The sequence below is a fragment of the Kwoniella shandongensis genome, chromosome 10, assembly GCF_008629635.2.
Source record: "Kwoniella shandongensis chromosome 10, complete sequence".
NCBI classification, from domain to species: domain Eukaryota; kingdom Fungi; phylum Basidiomycota; class Tremellomycetes; order Tremellales; family Cryptococcaceae; genus Kwoniella; species Kwoniella shandongensis.
The window spans coordinates 914,090-934,274 of NC_089296.1; the positions used below are offsets into that span (position 1 = coordinate 914,090).

Here is a 20,185-nt window from a genome sequence, read left to right on the forward strand (position 1 = left end):
CCTCGTCCGTTATAAGCTTGACTGTAATACTAGTAGTTCATCGTTGTCACTTGAAGATCACAACTACTCATTCCCAATCGCATATTCATCGTACCAGTGACAGAACGCTAGAATGGCACGAACGAAGAGAGCTGCACGAAGAGGAGGTGGTCTCAAGACAGAGAAACGGGATTTAGAAGCATCCCAAGCAGTTACGACCACGCACGACGCGGCCAGTCTTATAGGTGTGTCACTCTCAGTCCATACCGTAGCTTGGCTTGTCTTGCCAGAAAGGTACCCAGTAGCAATGAAGATCATACTGATATGGTTTTATACTGTAATGTAGATAAAGCCCATACATTACTCGCTCAGAGTAATTTCGAATTGGCGATAAAGTTCCTCGAACGAGCGTTGGAAGTTGAGCCTAGTAATTTGGAAGCGAGGGAGTTGCTTGGTGTAGCAGAGTTGGAAGGCGGAGATGTGGACAGTGGTAGAGAGGTGAGTGCTTTTCCTTCCATATCAGGATGCCCTTGTAATCCCTGGGGCGCCTGCTCTATTTCGCGACACGGTTGGAAATACCTGTACCAGCACTATTATGTGGAGGACGTCCACCAGTCCTTGTACTTTGGAGCGATTGTAGTTGTACAACGACTGATAATCAGTTCTGCTCAGCACTTGCTCCATCTCCTTCCACCGCACACGTCCGAACCCCCTTCTCACCCTTCACCATATCTTTACCTCGCCCAATGTGCTCAAGATCCCCAAGAAGCTCTTGGATACTATACCACCGCCACTGCGATCTTGGAGAGAAGAATAGCGGAAAATGAGAGGAAAGGCAAGGGCAAGGCCGTTGTTGATATTACGGGTGAGGAAGAAGGAGGAGAGGAAGAGAGACAGATGGCAGTGACGGCTTTGGTGGCGATGATTGAGATTTGGATGTCAGATCTGTGGTGAGTGATAAGTCTCGTTGACTCGTTCAGATATTCGTCCCTTGCTCTTGTCTCATTCCTGCTTTTCTGTGTGATTGGGTGTGCTTGAGCATATCTTGCTTCGACTATCTATGTCTCTGCTTGGGCTCGTGAATCTCTTCACGTGATCTGAGAGCGTGGCTGATCTTATTCGCTTCATCTCTTGTAGTTTCGAAGAAGCAGCGGAGAAGAACTGCGACGCCTTGATCGCACGAGCACTGAGCATCTCACCTACCGACCCCGAGGTCAAGTTGTCCTTGGCAAGTATCAGGATGTCCCAGTCGCGCTTTGAAGAGGCGAAGGAGGTTGCTCTGGACTTGTACAACGAGATTGAAGGGAAAGAGGCGTGTAAGTGTGACCTTCCTTGGCATTTTTCCAACAATGGAACTCGATCGCTGACCGTTGTGATGTTATATAATGTTGTGTCTTTACAGTCGACGACACACTCCCTGCACTTCCTGCACGACTCTCTCTCTCCCGATTATTGCTCGAACACTCTCAACATCTCGAAGCGCTCGAAGTACTTTCTACCGTGCGAGAAGAGGATTCATTGAATGTCGAAGGGGCATATCTCGAAGGATGGGCTTTGTACCTCCGAGCAGGAGCGATCGTCGAGAACCCTTCTCTCTTGACTGTCACTCCATCCTTGAAACCACCTGCCGCTGTGGCTGCAGAGGGAGCTGAAGGTGTGACGCAAGACGAGGACGAGGACGAAACACCTATGACTGCAGAGGAATGTTTCAGTGAAAGTATGCGTTCATTGATAGAATGCGCCAAGCTATATTCAGAGCAAGATTATGTGGATGAGGGAATAGGAGCGCATGTCGCAGAGTTGTTAGAGGAGCTGGAGAAGAAGGGCGTTCAACCTGCTATGGGTGATCTGGAGGATGAAGATGAAGATGGGGATGTGGAGATGGCTGCGTGATGGGTTTTGACCAAGTATAGTGTATTGAGGTAGATAGATGCTTTTGTGGCAATCAGATATGATGCAACGTCGTCTGTGTACTACATTACGCTAAACGTGATGATAGCCCTAGAATTGTGGATGACCAAGTAACTCCGTATACGTTCTTGGTCGTTGAGATGAATCACGTCCCTCCATGACCCGGCATCTTCCCAGCCCACTGATCCCTATCTCTCCCTTGTTCATCCTTCTTCGTAATCTGATCTCGGTCGTCGCTCTCCTTCTCACTTCCAATCGTACTGCCGCTAGTAGCAGTTGAACCTTTTGCGATTTCGCCATCCCACCATGATCGCATTTCGTTACTGACGCTTATACGTTGTACGCTAGGATCGGAGAGCATTTCGAGGGTTCGTGACATTCTTCGGAGCTACGTATGTGAATCGGATCAGCACGACACATCCACGGCTAGTATATCAAGAAGGGTTCTGAGATAGTCCCACCATGGGGAGGGAAGTGAGAGATCTCACCTGATGCTCGATCGCGGTGTAGTCTCGAGGACGTAAATGCGGATGACGGAAGTTATATCTCAGATGTAACAAGAATGCAGGTCTTGCTTCCTGTATCAAGAACGCCTTATGCATTAGCCATGCACCTGCATATCTCTGGGATAGCTGGTGTCAGACTCACCGCTGTCTTGCTCATGGCGTTGCGGACGCCTCTGAACCAACCCTTCTTGTCAGCGTCATGTCCACTTGCCTGTCCCTATCGGGGCAAGGAAGTGGCCCACTCACTGGCGATACATGTTGATGACATCTTGCTGTAATCCCGATCTGACCATGGTGCGTGTTTCTGTCTGCAAAACTCTCTGTCTGTGTACTGCTATCCACAAGCTATGTATGCCTTACACTCATAGTTCTCCTTCCCCCGTCGATGTCTGCCTGGATGTCGGGAGTGGAGGGAATGTACGACATTATTTTCGTTGCCCACATAACTACCCTCCGACAGGTCAGCGACGCGGGGGTCATCATTCGCTGTCGCGGCCTACTGCTCTACTTTACTTCAACCTACATCTAAATACTATCACTTCAACGGTCACATACACATACACAACTGGACCAGCACATATTCGCTCATATACCAATACCGACATCTATACCGTCACGATGAACTCCGTCTTAACACAAATCCAACCGGCCGCTAGTCGACTTCATCAAGAGGAAGATGAGTTTGCCAACTCTGATCCTGCAGCTTGGGGTAGTATGGGTGGGTTTGGTAACTTGGCGAGGAACGGTGCGATCCAAGGGATGAGTATACCTCGTGTTCAAGATGTAAGTGATGCTTCTGCCTCTTCAACCCCTTATCGCGCTGTACACCAGCTTTGGTAGGCTGTCCACCCCTCATAAGCTGTCACTGTACTGTCTGGTACTATTCATCTGACATACGCTGATATGATACGTCACTAGCCCACCGCATTCCTCGACATGCACACCGATAACATGTCCTCAAACCCCGAGGCCAAAATCAAGATTGCACACGGAACCACTACCCTCGCATTCAAGTTTAAAGGAGGTGTCATCGTCGCTGTCGATTCGAGAGCTACAGCTGGAAGTTATGTTGGTGAGTGTGGTTCACGGCAGCTCTTATCTCGACCTATCTTCTCTGGTTGATGGTCTGGGCTCAAGCTGATTGTGATTCTGAGCGTAGCGTCTGGAACCGTGAAAAAGGTCATTGAGATTAACAAGTTCCTCCTCGGAACAATGGCGGGTGGTGCGGCAGACTGTCAATACTGGTGAGTTGCATCTCGTTGCCTTCAATCAACAGACCGCGTTGCTTTCTGCATTATTGTTCTGTCGCCCTCCTTTGTGTGCTGATCTTAATAACTCAACAGGGAGACATACCTCGGTATGCAATGTCGACTATACGAGCTGAGAAACAAGGAGAGAATTTCAGTCGCGGCTGCTTCCAAGATCCTTTCCAACATCGTCTACCAATACAAGGGTATGGGTCTGAGTATGGTGAGTTGTTCTCCCCAGTTATCATGCTGCTAGGATTGGAGAGGGAGTTGTGTCTCATTGCGCAGCTGATTGTCAACTCGATGCACAGGGAACAATGGTCTGCGGTTGGGACAAGACTGGACCTTGTATCTTCTACGTGGACGACGACGGACAAAGACTGAAGGGAGATCTGTTCTCGGTTGGATCAGGTAGTACATTCGCATACGGTGTTCTTGACCAGGTAAGTTGTCCTTGCCTAGGCTGATTCTTCCCCACACAGCGCTGATCTGTCATCTCGACCGCAGGGCTATCGATGGGACCTTACAGATGAGGAGGCACAAGAACTTGGAAGACGGTCAATCGTTGCTGCTGGTCATCGTGATGCTTACTCTGGTAACACGGTCAACCTCTACCATGTCAGAGAAAACGGTTGGGAATTCATCAGTGAGTCGATGTTTCATTGTCCTAGAGGACGTGCTGATTTGAGATGTTTTGTAGACAACTACGATGTCAACGAGCTGTGGTATGAGTACGAGATCAAGAAGAAGGCAGACAGAGAAGCTGCGGCACCGGCAGCTTCGCCAATGGCTGTGGAGGCGTAAATGATGACATTGGTGATGTAATGCATATGTGTATAAGATATCATCGAGATCATGGACTCAGCTCACTGGCGCGGAGCTAACTGGAGTTGTCGATGCTCTCGCCGATACAACTATCCTGAATATAAACGTTCATTGATGAGCACAAGCCGTCTGGCGGGACTTCCATCAAATGATTAATTATCTCTTTCCTTCCTTTCTTTTCTTTTCACTTTCTTCTCACCAATTCATACACCAACAATAACATTCAGTCGTAGCAATGGGATACTCGTGAGGTCATTCCCCCACATACTGTACACAGTCACTGTAGATCCCACTGACATGAGTTAACACCTTCGCAGTCCCGCTGAGAAAGTTTGGCTCGATGATAGTCTCCTTTTAAACATCTTTTCCTTCATCCCTAAAAAGAACCTACCACCGCTCCTTCGGCTTTCCTCTCGCGAGTTATGCCTTGGTGTCAGTGTACTATGGCGAAACCTGCCATATAAGAACATCAGAAAGGGTGTCTTGCTAGGTGTTTCGTCGGTATGTCGACTGTCCTGTCTCTATGCGAGGCGGGGCGGGCAGAAGAGGGGGTGAGGAGAAGATTGCAAGTGCTCGTCAGCTGATCCGAGTGCATGCAGGATCGATACGCATTATATACTTCGGCTGTACGAGTCATCAACAAAGAATGGATAGACACGAATTACGCAAATTGGCCTGCGACATTAGCACCATTCCCCCATGCGTGTATCGAGAAGAACGACGCGAGGTTGTCCAGGGCCACGGAGGAGATTGAGAGATACTCTTTCGAGTATCATTTCGATCCTTTCATAGCGTTAGACCTGGATGTAATCGGATCGATTTCGACTCTTACCGACACTCGAAAGAAGGTCGTTCCAACTGCTTGGAAGATTCATCTTCGCAGCGTCGGGATCAGCGTGTTTGCGAAAACGTTCTCCTCCTATTCCGAACCCGAAGTAGATCGAGCATTCCTCGAAGCGTGGAGGACACAGATCGATGCGATCAATGTCAGCGTGAATTCACTTTTCTTCAACATTCCCATTAAAAGCACCGCTGTCATGGACGCCTTGAGGTATTTGGAATGGAAGGATATCCCCTTTCCGAAACGTTTGGCGATCCCTGGCTTGGACGACCATACTTTCGATCTCATTTCGATGTTACAAGATACGCTCGAATACCTGTACATATGGCCAGACCACGATGATAGTGTCAGCTTCTCCGATGTTATGGAAGACATAAAATGGACGGAGATGAAACGACTCTCAACAATTCACTTCACCAGTGCTCGAACGTCAGCCCAAGGACAACCGAAACGACTCGATTTATCGAAGTGGCTCGTCATTCCTCCCACCGCAAAGCTCTATCATTTGGATGATCTCGAAGTCATTTTTAGTTACGACAGCGAACACAGCAACGCGGTAGTCCAAGCACAACTCGACCTCGAAAGTGTGGCTGAACTACTTCACACACTCGCGTTGTATGTCAAAACAGACGGTACTCTCAAGCTGTCTGTATGCGGATACAATATCGATTCTTTACTTGAGGTCGATCAAGCACAGCCTGCGACGGAGGTGAACTCGCAAGCGCGAACAATCCGAGATCGATTAGAAGAAGCGTTTGAACAGGGAGTGGAAAGGTTTGCGCAGATGGGTCTACTGGCGTATGAGAAACGTCTATACTAAGATACATACAATACTGTACCGAAGCGATAGAACGGCCTTCACAGTGGATAAGATCACGCTGTGAACGTATATGAGCGGCGAACGGGTTAATCGTCCTGTTGTATGGAAGCTACGTTGTACAAAGATCAGACATGTTCATGTACACAGTGCCACAATCAGGATACAGCACACGAATTGTACACTCGCACACACAGAGTGGTCGGCACAAGTACACGTCAACCGCACGATCTCACCAATGGAACGTGTACATGTATATACAGTACATATCCATTCTCCCTCTTGCTCCATTCTGTTTGTCTTTCTCATCCTCATTCGTACTTTCTCTCCCCAACGTGTTCTACACTCAACAATTATGACCAGGTAAGGACCTGTCTGGCATGTGCACGTGCCCTCCAAAAGACACAACCATATTGCTCGTTCCCCAGCTTACAGCCCTTACCTGCATCGACCCGAGTGTGGAGCATCCCTTCCCTTCGAGACGACATATTGTCTGAACTCCGTCGAAAGGACGTCGCAAAGCTTCTTCGAGTCTCTCACTTCCATTTCGGCATCGCGGTGGAAGTTCTGTACAGAGCCTTCCCTTACCAAAACTGGAAGCGCATTGCGAAATGTCCCTCCAAGGTGAGTATGAGGCAGAAGGCACACGCGATCTCTATGCAGGTTTGATGCTAATCCGCTCCATGACGAACAGAACCGACTGGGGGCATATAAATCCGCGATCAAGACCATCAACCTCGGAGACGATCATATTAGGCTCACCCGCTGGCGCGACATAATGGCAACCTTTCCAAACTGCACTCAGATACGTGACAACCAAGATCGAACTCTCAATCGAACTTATGAGGAAGGTGAACCTACCTACACGTTTGAATATTATGCGCACAGGAGGATCAACCACCACCTACCGATTTGCTTTCGCGGAAATCCTTCGGAATGGATCGAGAAACGACTTACCGTATATCATATCCACCCTGACTATCACACACCGATCGTCAACGCACGTTGCGAAGCAACGTTGATCATTTGGTGATAAATCTTAACCTTATCGACGTTTCCTTCGACAATGCCCTTCCTCCGTCCCTTGTAGCTTCAAAGGTTGAAGACGTCCTGCGAGCAGGTCATCAAACAATACGACATTTCACTCTTGATCTGAACAACAAACAAGTCAACGACCTGCACCACCTTGATGTCATCAATCGCTTGAAGGATACGGTAGAAAAGGTGTGCATCGAATCAGGCAATAGGCAAGCCCCTATGTTCTCCCTGCCTGATGTGACAATGGGTATCAAATGGAAGGAGATGATGAGGTTGAAAAGCCTCAAGTTGTCATGTAAGCGATTTCCGCTTTCCGATGCACCTTCGGTCTCGGACCTCGAAGCAAGGTTAGGCATACCAACTCTGAGAGAGATCTATCGACTCGACTACCTTGAAATCAACCTCGTATACGCATCCACTTCATCTTCAATTGTCATAAGACAGATGCACTACGATCTCGGTTCGATAGCACCATTTGTACAAGCCTTAGCAAAATTGGTGTCGCATCACGGCACTCTCTCGATCATGCCGCGATACGTTAATCCATAGTGGACACAGTCCCCGTGGGATGCGTCCGCACAGATGTCCGTTCGCACATGGTGTAATTTGTTGACCACGGCATTCAGAGTGGAAATTAATAAGCTTCGAAGATCGGACAATCAAGACGGAAAGTAAGATATCGGGCGGGCAGATCAAGGGAGAATGTCGGTGTTTTATAAAGGGTGGTCGGGAAGTGGAGTCAAAGTGATGACAGGTGAGATGGACATGTCATATTTGTGAGCAGCGCATTTCCAACGGACAGTGTGCAATCAGCCGCTACGTTGTATGTATATGTGTATATTCAGAGCTATGCATCGGTAGCCTCGTAATATGTTTCAGTCGATCAGCAGGTGGTGCGCTCCAGCTTGCGAGGACGTACATGTTATTTCATCTTAGTATAGTTCATACTAGCTGTCAGCAACTAGCCCTTTCCGAACAACAGACAAGCCCACTACATGGTCGAAATACGTTGTAATAGCGATTGATAAGCCCGCCAAGATTGGTGGGTAAGTCACTCGTCATTGCGATATTCAGGCACAATCAATAACGTATGCGATAAGGAGGAATTGTAATCGACCCCGAATCTGGTTTTCGCCGAGCGGGAGTGATTGTTGATGATCAACCATGACATTGCCTCTTTGTCTCGCGCTGACCAAGCATCTTAATCAGCGTGTGCGTGGAAACAATGAATAATCTGGGTATAAAGGGGATACATTGTGGGGCGACTAACATCTTTCCATGACTACACACCGACGTGAACATTACAACACGAATCATCGCTACTGTACACCAACATCGAAACCTCCCACAAGTAGACACCATGACCACATCACCTATTCTTCTCATCTTCGGCGCCGGACCCAACAGTGGTCAGTCCGTCTCTCGTGCTTTCCTGAACAGGGGTTACAAGGTAGCACTCGCCGCTCGATCTGTCAAGGAGAGCGATAATACCAAAGATCAATATCATTATCCGAGTGATTTGACGGATCCCAATTCTGTTGTGAAAGCATTTGAGAGGGTCAACAAGGACTTGGGAATTCCAAATGTGGTCGTATACAATGGTGGGTGGGAAATAGTGACCCCGCGTTACCGCCCTGAAGGCATTAGAGCTGATGTGCTGATGTATTTGATCAGCCGGGGCATTGACACGTACTTCTGCAGAAGATCCACTTGCAATCTCGATCTCCGATTTCAACAGCACCTTCAACGTCAATACCGTCTCTGTGCTCGTGGCTGCACAACAAGCGATCTTGGGTTTCAGCAAACTCCCAAAGGAAGCTAGTAAGACCTTCATCTACACTGGTAATATCCTCAACGAGGTTACGATGGCACAGCTGTTCGATGGTGGGGTTGGTAAAGCAGCTACGGCGCATATGATCGAGATTGCTGCCGGAGCATACAAGGACAAAGGCTACAAGTAAGTACAAAGTCTGTCGTGATTCGCAATTACCTCGACTTCAACCTTTAGCCACAATGGCAGAGGTATTCTGCGTGATTGCTCCAAAGTTGACGTAACAAGCTGACAATCCCCTCTAATGCATACTGTAGGTTCTATTACGCCGACGAGAGGAAACCAGACGGAAGTGCCATCTTCCGCGTCAACGGCGACGCTCACGCCGATCAATTTCTCCAACTTGCCGAAGCAAAAGAACAAGGTCCGTGGCAGCAGACTTTTGTGAAAGGTGTGGGATACAAGAAGTTTCCAAGGACCGAGTGACGAGAAGTACCTACGATTACCTTCGGTAGGTACGAGTACTGTAATTACCGGACGCTAGTTTGGAATACTCGAGAGTGTGAGGGGGATGTACCATTTGAGCATGTCATGAACGGATTCGATCAGACCCTCTTTGTGATGTGTATATCCAGGAAGGTCGCCAGATAAAGTGTAAGACCCGAATAGCCGTAGACTTGGTCAACACACCGCCCACATATTGTGTGTATACTCACCCATCTCGCACGGTTGTGTCGGTCCAAGTAGTGCTTGACGATTGCTAATATACCTGCTTACACCATCGCTCGCCACATTATATGTTAAGAAAACAACAGCTACCGACCGCCACCGACGCCCGTTCTCATGCGTTCGGATGATCAGCTTCGGCCTCCCAAGTGGCCAAGCACCAAACGAATAAAATGATTAGCTAGTGAGGTACCAAGCGTGAAGGCGGGGTCAAGCATACTCACACTACAGACCATTCTTTCACTGATCATGGCGGCCACATCACCTCTCCTCCTCATCATCGGGGCTGGTCCTCGAGTCGGCTAGAGCGTAGCTTCCGCCCTCGCGACCAAGAGAAACAAAGTCGCTCTGGCTGCTCGTTCGGTTAGGGCGAACGATGATACACACACACAAACCCATTTCCCGAGCGATCTGACAAAGCCTGAATCGGTGGAGAAGCTCTTCAAAGATGTGGGTGGAAGCGAAGTTGGGTATCCCGAGTGTGGTAGTTTACAACTGTGATTGGTGAATCGTTCCACTTACGACAAATTACCTTATCAAAGGCACAATATCGCCATCCAACGGTCTCTCTTGACCTGCGCGATTGTAAAGGTATGCATATCTAGCACCACCGCTAATACACAGGATTTCCAGTGTACAGTCGTATCCCCGTCCCCCCCGAGAACCCACTCTCGCTCTCGCTCAACGACTTCCAAAACTCTCTCAATCTGCACCCCACCAAGGCAAACGTCGCAGCCCAACAGGCTATTGCGGGATTTGATAAGCTCCCTTCCTCGGCTCCCAAGACGTTCATCTATACTGGAAACTGTTTGAACACGGTTGCCAATCCCGGTATTTTGGATATTGGTCTGGGCAAATCGACGGCGGCCCTTATCATTGAGACGGCAGCGGATGCATACAAGGATAAGGGTTACAAGTGAGATCGAGTTCTGACCATCAGCAACAGAACACTGCTAGATCCATACCACCATCTTTGAGATCAAAAGGGGCATTTGAGGCTGATACCTGTACAAAAGCCAAGTCAGGTTCTATTACGCACTCAAGCGAGCGCCTAATAGCGCACCTGCAATCTTCATAGATGGCGAAGCACACGGCAAGTTCTTCCTCGAGCTCCCTGAGGGTAAGACACAAGGACATTGGTCCCAGACCCTTGTCAAGGGTGAAGGGTACAAGGCGTTCCCTTATAAACGTCAGTAGATGGGAAGAACAACCTCCATAACGGGCGTCCGTGGTACGAAGCAAAGGGCTCTGGTGATGAAAGATTAGATGCATGTAATGACGGTGTAATATCAATACGTGAGGTACCGTGATCCCAAGATTGACACGGATGATGGGATGTGTATGATACTCAGAGACTCTTCATAACTCCTCCAAGCTGAGATAGATTGTGCGGTTGACGATTGGAAAGTCCGGCAACTTGATGTAACCTGTCGATCCGGTTAAATTCGAATCAACCTTCCTGCCTCCTCTCTACTTCATTTCCACCTCGAACATACACATACATACTATGTCCAGGCTAGTGACCTACGCATCATGACCAACGAGTAAGCGTCACAGAACCCAGGCGAGTACCGTAGATATCTGATACATGAGCATCGGCGCCCGCAGTGACAGGTCATCACCGGCTATCGGGATTTGGACCAACCATCTCATCACATCCCACATCGTTCGATTCCTTCAAGCTAAAGATGTCGCTTCATTCATCCGAGTGTCCAGACTACATTTCGAAGCAGGAGTGGGGACGCTGTACCGCACTTTTCCGTACAGGCATTGGCAGAAGGTGATGAAATGGTGCAGGGATCCGGTAGGTTCACCGTGCACTGGCCATCCGCAAGCTATTCTGGCGGGGGTAATCATGGGTCTCCTCACCGCTGACATCGTGACGTATAGAGTCGACTGGAGGCCTACGCCAATGCTGTGCGAGTGGTCGACCTCAACGCGTCCAGTCGAACTATCCAACCTATATACTGGCCCGAGATCCTCTCCCACTTCCCCAACGCGACACAAATAGAACGCTACACCGATACCTTGACGCGACACTATCCCTCTGTCGGAGAAGTGGTATACACTTTCTCCTACATCTATCCTGTCACACTCGATCCGCTCAATGTCCACGAGAAGCCTGTACGACCGACTGGGATACCCGAGAAATGGAAGTTGAAAAGACCTTTATATGTCAAAGCGCTAGGGAAGGACTTCCCCCAATCGCCGGGGGAGCAACGCGATGTCGCCTTTCAAGACACGCTGCTCGAACGTGTCAAGTTCTTACAAGCAGAAGTGGAGGAGCTCTCGGTCACTTTTCCCGTAGCGAACAGAGTTTTGGCGGATATTATGAAACGGTTGCGTGAGCAAGGAACCGGATTAACCAAATCCATCGCTATTGTCTCTGTCGATCGAGATTTCTTCGAATTAGTCAACGCCCTGCCCAGTACGACAGAGAGCATCGCAGCTCTGCCGCAGGAGTACGAGGACGCAGAGCTGGAAGCGGACGAGGTGTTGTCGCGAATGGATTGGGACAGATTTCATAATCTGCTGACAATTCGAGTACTCTGTCGACGACCCATACCCAGTACGCTGCCTGACGGTCTTACCTCCACGCTCGACACTTCTCAATGGAGAGCTAGGGCAGACACCATCAACAACACTCTACGCTCAACTAAGACATCCCACCGCTTTGACGAACTCCTCATCCAAGTCATATACCCTGATACCGATGTTGGATCCTGTAGATACGCACATATAGGGGTGTACCGGAATGAGCGCACAGTCTGACAGCTGCTACAAGAGCTCATAAAGTCCAAGCGGTTGTCGGCGCTGTCTTCATCCGCCACCGAGGATAGCGAGCTTGCGGCGCAGCTTTCGTTATAGCTACTGGTTCAGTGACTTGTCACCTGTGGAATGACAGAGGATCTGAAAGCTAGCGCTCGGCGCAATTTATGTAGTTTAGTTTGTCTTCTGGTAAGTACTAATATGTAATCTTCGTGTCGAGCAGCGACGTCGCTGGTAGTCACTGTGCATTCACCTGTTTTCCGCACATATCTCTAGCTGACATCGTGATTAATGCATACATTGGCAACATAATGGGTTGAATGAGAGTGAGGTTGACAGGTCACGTGATATGTCGAGTTCAGCTACCGTGCCCTGTAGATGGAATTGGATGTGATGATAATAACCATTCCTCGACCACATCTCTCCAACTTGCTATTGCAGTACTTACGGGTCATTCAGCGCGTTCTCGTCAGAAAGCCTCCTTACTCACATAGTTGACAACATGGACGAGGAGAAAGATCAGAGCAATGTCGCGGAGACTTCCAAAGCTGGACTTCGTCGTATGCGACAATTACAGTCTCAACCTCGAATACTGTCTTCCTGGTGAGCTGCCTCTTGAGTTTTTACCTCCCTTTTTTCCACACTTCGTGCTTACTGGTCATCCGCTACACGATCAGCTCGAGTGCAGCGATACATCCGACCACCTCCCATCTGATATATCCCACGCCCTCCACCGCTCGAGTTCAAGGTTATCTCTCCACGCCAATCTTCGCGCCTTCCCATCCTTCCCCTTTACCGACCCCCAATGTCTTTACACCTGGTCGACAGCTGTCCATCTCCCCGGAAGGAGACTGGACGGTCATATACCATCCTAACCCCTCTTCTCCCTCTTCCGTGAATGGTGGGAATGTAGCTATCTACCTATACACTACTGTTCTCTCGCCAATCACAACACCTACATCAGTGGTGCCCCTTGCGTCATTTCCTATCGCATCCGAACCGCTGGCGATCACGCATCTGTATCCTCCTCGAACACACCTATCACACTCTCGCGCACCACCGTGTGGTCCACGTCTACCGGCGAATCAAGACCCTTCACACGGGCCTTCATTCCTCGTTTTGACAGCGACAAACCTCCTTCTATTCCATCCTCAACCCGTCGCAACTTCAACATCGTGGAGTATGACCGTCCTTCGATGCCCATTACATACGCGCTGGCATGCAGTTGCTGGAGAGATGGGACCAGTGGAGAATGATTGGAAAGTCAGAAAAGGGTGGATGGGTCTCGTAACAGGCAACGAAGGCGTTTGGATTGGATGGGAGAGGGATGGTGAAGTCGGTGTGGTGAGAGCCGAAATTGGAGTGGACAGGTCTGGAGGATCCTGTGAGTTGGCTTGACGACATTGATCGACCCCCGAGCCATCTGATGGTCGTAGAGCTGACCAGCCTGTAGATTTGCAAACCACGCCAATGCCACCTCTTCCTCGTGTACAACGACCCGTATTTGAAAGCTCCGACGCGGATGGAAAGATACGTGCAGAGCTACAAAGTGTGGTATTCGTGGCCCTGCCTTCATCATCATCACATACCCAACCTGGAGGGGAATCCAAGGCGATGAATGTTGATCAAGCATCGACCGTTACGGAAAGGGTCGGTGCTGTGCTTGTCTACCATGATTCAGGTGTGTATTCCCTTATCATCCTGTTCTCACTGGTGCTGATTCTAAGGCTCGCAGCGATACCAGCAAGCACCTCTATTCCTATCACAACACGAACCCGATTAGAGGTCCACTCCTTTGAGAGGCGACAGGTCGAACTGGCAGAAGGGTTCAACGATATTGCAGCGGGAAGTGAGGAACTAGTGCCAAGTTGGGATTGGGTGAGTGGCTTCCGTGCAACCAGCTAGAAGACTTTGTTTTGCTGACGATTGGACTCTGTCCATTCAGTGCACCATTCCTGACCCGGTGCACATAATCACTTCACCTAACGACACCTCCATAGTCGCTCTCTGTCCACTTCCTTCTATCCCTCCTCATACTCTCGCTTTGGCACTGTTATCCCATCTGTCTGGCTACTCGCTGGCTCATATCAACCTAGCAGCAGAAACATGGACGACAGTTGGAACTCCTGTCGATTTGGGCGAGCTCCGAGGGGAAGTAGATTTAAGACTCGTGATCAGTCAAGGAGTTGCGCGAGGCCAGCTGGGAATCGCGGCGGTCGTGGGACATGGGGTTGGAGCTGTGTTGGTTGCCGTCTCTAGGCTGGAAGGTGAGCTGCTCTCACGTATCAGAACGATGTGCATCTGCTGACTTGTCAACTCGAATCCTCAGGTCAAAGTGTGCTAGGTGTATCGTCCGATTCGGCGAGTCCCTTGGAAGGCACAGCAGTGGACGCGGCAACTTCGATCATACTGGCTGAACGGCAGAGTTCAGACTGGTCCGATGTCATTCGCGCGTCACTTGGTTCTGTTGGCAAGGCTCATATGAAAGGTGAGTCGGCTCCAAAGTCGTATTGAATCACCAAGCTGACAGAATCTGTCAAAACAGAGTTTACGACAAACCTTCTCCAGCGAGTTCATACGCTTTCCGAGGACGAAGTACGCGTCGATCAGCTCGACCTATTGCTGAGACTACAAGTCGCGCTGTATGGGTGAGTAAATTGGGTTTGTTCCATCATGAATTCAGCTAATATTAGATTATCAGCGCAACCCATGATCCGCGAGCCGAACTGGCCTCTGACATTTTGCGCCTTAACGAAGTCAGCAAGCTCGTTGACGAGTGTGCTCTCTTCGGCTCGGACGGGAAGATCTCCTTTGATCTGGGTGAGTGGGCTATATCTCGCTGTGTATACAATGACGTGAAACTGATTTTATCGTTTGGTAGATTCCATTTGGGCATTGATTGGGGTGATGGAATGGGCTACAGGTGTTATAGCTACTGCTATGAGAGAGACCGTCCTCCTCGGAGCCAAGATAGACTGGGAAGGGTCTGACTCACACGATTTTGCAGGTGTGTACTAGCGTCTAGCATGGGGAACCTGTTCGCTGACAGTATATGACAGAACCGTCGACGATCATACTCCTCGCTCATCCGACGTCGCGGTCTCTGGTCTTGCGACTTCTTTCTCAATTATCCCAACTCATAACATTTCTGCAAACTCTCGAGAGACCGATCTTACAGCCTGAAACTAGGACCTTGCCAGCTCCTCTCCAACGTGATCCGATGGCTACGATCGTAGCGAGAGATCGAGTGAGAGATGTGGCTTATCGAGAGGGCGTGGATCTGCTCGAGTGGGGAAAGAGTCTCCAAACTCGTGAGTATTGCAATTCATACAAGGGAGACTCAGCTGTGGCAGAGCTGATATGTACTTCCTAGTCTCAACAACCGGTGTAGAAGAAAAAGCTCTCCAATCTGCATTGATCGACCTGGATCTGCGAACTGTCCAATCTTCGCTCGAACCACTCATCAACGCTTTACCATCAAGCTCTACGCTTTTCCTCTCTTACACACAGAACGCCCTTGAGCCTGGATTAACAGCCTATGACGCGATCGATTTCTCGCCTCTCTCCGTATCTGCCGCATCTGCACAGGGTCAGAGAGGTGTGAAATGCGGGCGATGTGGTTGGCGCACCGAGGTTCTGGCGAGTCTACAAACACAAGCACAATCACAAATGCAAGTGGCTGGAAAGGAAAGTCCTTGGATGAGATGGAAGAAAGAGTCAGAGAAGGGGTGTGTGTGTGGTGGGACTTGGGTGAGGTAATTAGTAGGTGTCCGGTGTATCGTCTATCTTATCTTATGTATCAACCAACTTGTGACCACTTTACATGGTCCACGGTCTAAGGCATGTCACTTCTCCTACTCGATGCATAGTTCTTTATCACTCCCATCACGATTTCTTCCCCTCGTTTTTCTCCTCTACCTCGTACAAAATGTATGACAAGACAACGAAAACACAACTAAAATGTGGTATATACAAAACTCAAGATATTAAGATCCTAGGGGTGACTATACAAACGCGATCCAAGAGGATATATACAGGACTGGGTTGTGATGATTTATAGAAACAAAAGGATATATACAACGACTACTCGCTTTCCTCGCGAGTCAATTTCATAACTTTCTCTTCTCTTTTCGGTTCAACGCCAAATTGCGCTCACCACTACTCTATAGGTGTAACGCTTGCGGGGATAGGAGTCTGACTTGTTGATGTCCCACCTGCTGAAGGCGCAAAGTTCCAAATCATCACATCTCCATCATCTACAAAATCAACCAATCATCAGCAATGACCTAAGCTAATTGGGTGGATCAAGACGACTCACCTGATCCAGAGACGATCATGTCGTCAGACAACTGGAGAGAAGTGACGGCACCTCGGTGTCCAACCAAAGTTTGTACGCATTGGGCAGACTCGCGATCCCACACTTTGATCGTACGATCTGCGATAGTCATCACATCAGCATCTGATTCCTAGTGTAGTCGTCCGCGAACTTACCATGTGAAGCCGACGCAAGACGAAGAGCATCAATGTCGACTGCCCAAACACCTTCAATATGCCTAATAACAGAACCGTAAGCATAAATACTCCTCGGTATAAGTTAGGTGCCCACGTACCCAAACAGCGTCGATTGAACCTTGCCAGTGTCCACATCCCAGATTTTAACAGTACCATCCAGACTGCCCGTTGTGAGGATAGCTTTCTTCTCCCTTCTTCGTGATCTGTCCCTCGGTTCCTCCGTCTTGGTCCTACCTGTCCCATCTGGAGAATGGACATATACCCTAGGTTGGATAGCCTGCTCTCTGCTTCTGCCTCGGTGTTCTCCTGGATCATAGCCGTCTGGCGTGTTGTCAAGCTGCATATCGTCGGAGCCGGGAACCGCCTGTATGTGAGTAGGGGAAACAGTCGAAGCGGTAACGAAGGAGGTCGATGGTGGGGTGATTCGGCGTTGTTCTCTTCGGTCTCGTGCCGCCATCTCCTCTTCCGTCATGTCTACCATCAAAACTTTCAACGTTTGAACTTGGGCCTTATGTCCCGCAAAGGTCCGGATGCAGGTTTGCTCGACGAGATCCCAAAGCTTGATGGTTCCATCGTCAGAAGACGAGAAGAGCATTGCTCCGACATCGATGTCTGGCTGACTCCGTTCATTTTCGCTAGTCGGACCAGGCGATTTAGACTTCTGACATCGGCTGGACACCGCTTGCGTGAAGCTCGGCATCGCAGTCGGGTCAACGTCAGACGGAGACGTCTTACCGTCCCATAGAACAACGCTGTTGACCCACTCCTCGTGTCCTCGTAGGGTAAACTTGTTACCGGATCGGAAATTCCACACCTGAATAGTCGAGTCTGCTGAACCGCTCGCAAGGAGGTAACCGTTGTAGTTGAGTGAGATGACACCGTCAGAATGGCCGTCCATTACCCGGAGGCATTCTCCCGCTCGCCAGTTCCACATACGAACGGTGCCGTCCATCGCTCCAGTGAAAAGAAGCATTTGATCGAATTGCAAGGCTCGGACAGCACGAGTATGACCTCGAAGTACGCGGACCTCTTCGCCAGAATCGAGATTCCAGACTCGTACACTGCGGTCGTATGAGCCGGTAATGAGGACAGGGTAGGAGGGGTTGGTAAGGGTGGTGTGATATTGAAGACACATGACGCCGTCGGAATGGCCCTATGTAAGAAGTCAGCGCTACAGTCCGCCTTTCATGCGTAAAATATGCGAGCTCACCTTGAGCACCTTCGTATTACATCTTCCCTTTCTCCAATTGCGCTCCACCATCAATCTCTCACAATACACCGTCTTCCAAGGTCTCGTCAATCTGACCTCCCGGGTCAATCCACTAGTGACGGGCTTGTCCGAAACAATTGCCGTTTCATCCTCTGAGTCGCTCCCGGTCGTCCTCGCCTTCTTGAGAGCTGCGATGATCGGTGGTTCTGGCGCAGATCGTTTGGTTCCGTTGATGATCGCGTCTGCGACTTCGGGGGTTGAGTGTCCGTTCCTAGCTGGGCTACTCGCGCTGGACGGAGTTCCGACGTTCAAGAACATGGAAGGGGTGTCGCAGGATTTGAATCCCATCGGTCCAGAAACATCCATCGCATCCAGATTCCCTGACAAGACCTCGCTTCGTGTGACCAACCGACTCTCTCCGTCGTCGTCATCATGTCTATGATCATGTTCCACCAGACCAGCGGGACTTCGGTCTTTCAACTCCACTCGCAGTCGTTTCCGTTCTAAGAGGGGAAGACCCCAACCGCACTTCTCGCACTTTCGGTCAATATGTTGTCCGCACATCCGTCGCCACAGAAGATCATCATCGGCGAGTGCTTTCCAAGATTTGGATACTTGGGCCGCACGACCAAGGGAGAAAGCGTCGAGGTAGCCTAGGATACGGAGGGAAGTTTCTCGGGGAAGAAGGGAGAAAGGGTCAATTCGGATGATTTGATTGAGCGAGTCTGAGAGGTGAGATAATTGGGAGCTGATCGAACACGGGGACACAGGACTCAAGGGTCAGCGGAAGTTCCATGTTCAAAGAGAGAATGTGCGTCGTTTCAAAGGGACTCACAAACAACACATGGTGAGGATACCTTCTAGTATAATCTTTCTTTTCCCATGAGGTGCATTGGAAAAGGTCGACCACATATGTGTGATGGCAGCTCTTTCGGTCTGACTGAGGCTGTCAAGAGACTATGATGTGTCGTGACATGTTGTTAGCGGTCTGAGCATGTTCATGACTAATGCAGGATGCCTCGCGACAGACTCACTCTTTGCAGCTTTTCATTGACATTTTGGTTTGCCATCTGTTTGTGTCGAACGCAAAGCTTTCTACCGGCTCGTGTGGGAATGACATCGAGAGGTTCTTGTTGAGGCGGAGTGTAGGACGAGGAAGCAGCTGGCTGGTGGTCAAGGGAGAAGGACGTCATGGTGGGTGGTGCTGAAGACGGCGCCATTTTGTTGAGTGGCAACTGGGCTATGTCTGGTGTCTCTTTCTCTGTGATTTGTCGTGACTGTGCAAGATATGCAATGAATCGTAAGGAGCACTGACTGACACCTCCAGTGTGTATATGCCGAGTGCTGAGTGCTTTTGTCGTTGTTATGTATTAACAGTCAAGGAGGGGTTCAAGAAACGTATGGGTTGTAGCGAGGATATAGGGAGAGTGAAAGAGTGGGAATTGATTGAGAAATGAGGACCTGATTGACGGGATTTTACGTACACAGACAGACACACACACTTTACACCCGCAACTTGCCCACATAACAAATGTGCTAAGGTAAAAATGTAATCACGAATGAAAATCCTAATGGTATTCGGGAATCATGGGGAATTTTCCTAATCTCCGGCAACGACGACTGCTAATCCGGGTAGAAAAAGCTAAATGGGCATCCGGCGGTCAGGCCATGTATTGCATGTATGTATTGGAATGCCTTGTGCACCAAGGGTGTGAACCGCACCGCAGCTAGTGTTGCTAACAACGTGTGTGCTATCCGGGATGCATGTGGTCCAAGTCGTCGTATGGTGTCTTTCTTAGGTCATGTGGTCGTGGTGGTGATCGTGGTGGTCAGTATGATTCATGTTGACGCCATATGATTTCGGGTGAGCGTATGAGGCCGAAGGTGGGATCCACCGCAAATGAAGAGCTCGCACACCATCTGTTGCCACAAAAAACGCGATAAGACATGACACCACATGCATATGTATGACCTGATCTTAGTGCAAACGCCACGCTGTCACCTTACCAGAAACAAGAGCGGGAGATAACAAG

At 49.5% G+C, this 20,185-nt stretch overlaps 8 protein-coding genes across 8 annotated transcripts; 6 read left to right on the forward strand and 2 right to left on the reverse strand.

Moving 5' to 3' along the window:
* Positions 1–112: 112 nt before the first annotated feature.
* CI109_105723 (uncharacterized protein) lies at positions 113–1,872 on the forward strand (the record flags this gene model as incomplete). The annotated part of the gene is made up of 5 exons (XM_032004228.1): positions 113–224; positions 326–477; positions 652–929; positions 1,117–1,295; positions 1,382–1,872. The coding sequence occupies 5 exons, from the start codon at positions 113–115 to the stop codon at positions 1,870–1,872; spliced, it is 1,212 nt and encodes a 403-aa protein (XP_031861459.1).
* A 163-nt stretch (positions 1,873–2,035) lies between these two features.
* CI109_105724 (uncharacterized protein) lies at positions 2,036–2,689 on the reverse strand (the record flags this gene model as incomplete). Its single annotated transcript, XM_032004229.1, has 4 exons — positions 2,036–2,278; positions 2,379–2,468; positions 2,539–2,569; positions 2,643–2,689. The coding sequence occupies 4 exons, from the start codon at positions 2,687–2,689 to the stop codon at positions 2,036–2,038; spliced, it is 411 nt and encodes a 136-aa protein (XP_031861460.1).
* A 325-nt stretch (positions 2,690–3,014) lies between these two features.
* CI109_105725 (proteasome subunit beta type-5) lies at positions 3,015–4,447 on the forward strand (the record flags this gene model as incomplete). The annotated part of the gene is made up of 7 exons (XM_032004230.1): positions 3,015–3,179; positions 3,315–3,468; positions 3,556–3,640; positions 3,740–3,866; positions 3,955–4,086; positions 4,151–4,289; positions 4,344–4,447. The coding sequence occupies 7 exons, from the start codon at positions 3,015–3,017 to the stop codon at positions 4,445–4,447; spliced, it is 906 nt and encodes a 301-aa protein (XP_031861461.1).
* A 256-nt stretch (positions 4,448–4,703) lies between these two features.
* CI109_105726 (uncharacterized protein) lies at positions 4,704–6,129 on the forward strand (the record flags this gene model as incomplete). The annotated part of the gene is made up of 3 exons (XM_032004231.1): positions 4,704–4,714; positions 4,786–4,969; positions 5,068–6,129. 3 exons carry the CDS (start codon positions 4,704–4,706, stop codon positions 6,127–6,129), a joined length of 1,257 nt encoding a protein of 418 aa, XP_031861462.1.
* Positions 6,130–8,524: 2,395 nt separating this feature from the next.
* CI109_105727 (uncharacterized protein) lies at positions 8,525–10,858 on the forward strand (the record flags this gene model as incomplete). The annotated part of the gene is made up of 5 exons (XM_032004232.1): positions 8,525–8,765; positions 8,839–9,121; positions 9,253–9,359; positions 10,295–10,577; positions 10,678–10,858. The coding sequence occupies 5 exons, from the start codon at positions 8,525–8,527 to the stop codon at positions 10,856–10,858; spliced, it is 1,095 nt and encodes a 364-aa protein (XP_031861463.1).
* Positions 10,859–11,249: 391 nt separating this feature from the next.
* CI109_105728 (uncharacterized protein) lies at positions 11,250–12,404 on the forward strand (the record flags this gene model as incomplete). The annotated part of the gene is made up of 3 exons (XM_032004233.2): positions 11,250–11,465; positions 11,552–12,154; positions 12,207–12,404. 3 exons carry the CDS (start codon positions 11,250–11,252, stop codon positions 12,402–12,404), a joined length of 1,017 nt encoding a protein of 338 aa, XP_031861464.2.
* Positions 12,405–12,932: 528 nt separating this feature from the next.
* Positions 12,933–16,189, forward strand: CI109_105729 (uncharacterized protein; the record flags this gene model as incomplete). The annotated part of the gene is made up of 11 exons (XM_032004234.1): positions 12,933–13,033; positions 13,108–13,814; positions 13,884–14,111; positions 14,166–14,308; positions 14,376–14,697; positions 14,760–14,918; positions 14,976–15,078; positions 15,132–15,250; positions 15,312–15,437; positions 15,490–15,741; positions 15,804–16,189. 11 exons carry the CDS (start codon positions 12,933–12,935, stop codon positions 16,187–16,189), a joined length of 2,646 nt encoding a protein of 881 aa, XP_031861465.1.
* A 399-nt stretch (positions 16,190–16,588) lies between these two features.
* CI109_105730 (uncharacterized protein) lies at positions 16,589–19,678 on the reverse strand (the record flags this gene model as incomplete). The annotated part of the gene is made up of 8 exons (XM_032004235.2): positions 16,589–16,686; positions 16,749–16,865; positions 16,922–16,983; positions 17,041–18,095; positions 18,153–18,900; positions 18,988–19,109; positions 19,187–19,429; positions 19,655–19,678. 8 exons carry the CDS (start codon positions 19,676–19,678, stop codon positions 16,589–16,591), a joined length of 2,469 nt encoding a protein of 822 aa, XP_031861466.2.
* Positions 19,679–20,185: the final 507 nt, after the last annotated feature.